This window comes from Aureococcus anophagefferens (assembly GCF_000186865.1).
Source record: "Aureococcus anophagefferens unplaced genomic scaffold AURANscaffold_214, whole genome shotgun sequence".
NCBI classification, from domain to species: domain Eukaryota; class Pelagophyceae; order Pelagomonadales; family Pelagomonadaceae; genus Aureococcus; species Aureococcus anophagefferens.
In genome coordinates this window covers 9288-11398 of record NW_008705753.1, presented here as the reverse complement: position 1 = coordinate 11398, position 2111 = coordinate 9288, and the positions used below count along the sequence as shown (strand labels likewise).

The window sequence follows — 2111 nt, the reverse complement described above, 5'->3', positions numbered from 1 at the left end:
TTCACCCCATGACGGGCGAGTCGACCTACGACCAGCCCGGGGCCCAGGCCGAGGAGTGGACCCAGGTCTACGACGACTCGGGCAACGTCTACTGGTACAACCAGGCCACGGGCGCGTCCCAGTACGAGGACCCCTACGACCAGCAGCAGGGCGGTTACGACGAGGGCGGCGGGGCCGTGGTCCAGTACGACGAGTACGGCCAGGCCGTCGAGCCCTACTACGACCAGGCGCAGCAGTACGCCGAGCCGGACCCGAACGGCGACTGGGCCCAGTACCAGGACGAGGCCGGCAACTGGTACTGGTACAACCAGGCGACGGGGGAGAGCACCTACGACCAGCCGGCGTAACTTGGGGATGTTGTTTATTCGTCCTCTTCAACTTGCCCTCGGAGTCGCCAGAGCTCTCCGAAGCGTTGGGTTAGCGGCGTCACTTGCAGCCACAGCGCCTCCGTTCTCTCCCACTCCCCCGTCCGATTCGTCCGGCGCGCCTTCGGGGGCCCTATTTACAATGTCGTCCGTCGCACGACGCACACGCGTGCGCGAGCCTCGCGGACGTCGCGTGAGCCGCGCGCGCGGCCACAAACCAGCCTCTGTGGACGGCGGGTGTCGGCGGCGGCGCGCTCCGTCGCGACGGCGGCGGCCGCCTGAGCCGCGCGACGCGCCGAGGCCGCCCGGCGAGCCCTCCCGGCGGCGAGAGCGCCGGAGCTCGCGCGCTCCGTCGCGGCCGCCGTGCGGCGGCGGGTCGCCGGGTTCGAGCCGAAGCGCATCCCGTGGGGCCAGCAGCTCGTGGGGCCAGCAGCTCGTCATCGCGCAGCTCGTGGGCGCGCCGATGGGCTGCGTCCAGCCGCGCGCGGTCCAGCGCGGCTGCGCGACGTCGCGGCGCGCCGCGTCGCGAAGGTTTGCTGCGGCGCCACGGCGAGGAGCCACGATGCGACGTTCGTGTCCTACGAGTGCCGCGCGACTGTGTTTCCGTGCCGTCGCGCCAGCCCGAAGTCGCCGCGACCCCACGGCGTCGCGCAGCTGGAAGCCCTCCGGAATCGGCGTCGACGACCACGGCGCCGCCGCCGTCGAGCTCGCGCGCGAAGAGCGCTGCGAGCTGCGCCGCGAGCTGCGTCGGCGCGTCGACGATGCACGACGCAGCCGACGCGCTCCGGCACCGCGAGCACGCTGCACCCGACCGGATCCAAGGCGGGCAGCCCTCTCATCGATCGAGAAGAAATCTAATGGCTCGCTTCAATTTATTCGCTGAGTCGACCTTGTTGATGCCTTGCAGCACACCGCTCGAGCGCGACCCGAGCGACGTTGGTAAAAAAGCGACCGCTCGATGCGTCGCGTCGTTCTCGCCCTCGTCACGCTCGCCGCCGCCGCTGCACTCCCTGGACCGTCGAGCACGGCGCTAAATACACTCGAGCTCCTGAAGCAGAAGTCTCGGATGGCCAACGACAGCTCGCCGTCGCTCCCGTCGACGAAACGGTTCAGCAACTTCTGCACTTTCTACGCGTGCGCCCTCGCTTTCCGCACCGACCCCACACGCTCGGGCCTCGACCACCTCACGCTCGCCTTCGAGGACGGCCACGACATCGTCGCGGAGCTCCACGACGACGACTACGTGACCGCGCTCTACCAAAAGTACCCGCGCGTGCTCGACCTCATCGGCAAGGCGCACCACGGCGGCGACGCGTGGGTTCTGTCGACGGACCCGCGGACGTGCGCGCCCGGCGTCCGAGAAAAGCGACGAGCGCGCGTCGCGGCCGCGCGCCGGGAGCCTCGCGACGGCGTCGCGCGAAACGCGCGCCCGCGAAACTCGCCCAAATCGCCGAATCGCGCGCCGACGAACGCGTCCCCGCGCTCCAGGTACGGCACGCTCGTCACGCCGGACATGAAGGCGCCCGGCGTGTACGGCATGTTCCTCGAGTTCAAGTCGCGGCACGAGGTCCACACGCTCATCCACGAGGGCGTGTTCAGCGACGCGCGCGTCAAGAAGGCGCTCCAGCGCTACTACAAGGACCTGCTCCGGCTCGGCATCTCCGGCGCCAACTACTGGCCCTACGTCGGCGCGGCGGTCAAGTCCACGCCCTGGGAGCGGCGCGAGATCCACCTCGGCGGCTCCGA

General features: G+C 70.1%; 1 protein-coding gene across 1 annotated transcript; it reads left to right on the top strand.

Annotated features, from left to right (window-relative positions):
• Positions 1–8: 8 nt before the first annotated feature.
• Positions 9–347, top strand: AURANDRAFT_68562 (hypothetical protein; the record flags this gene model as incomplete). Its single annotated transcript, XM_009044259.1, has 1 exon — positions 9–347. One exon carries the CDS (start codon positions 9–11, stop codon positions 345–347), a length of 339 nt encoding a protein of 112 aa, XP_009042507.1.
• Between the last annotated feature and the right edge of the window lie 1764 nt (positions 348–2111).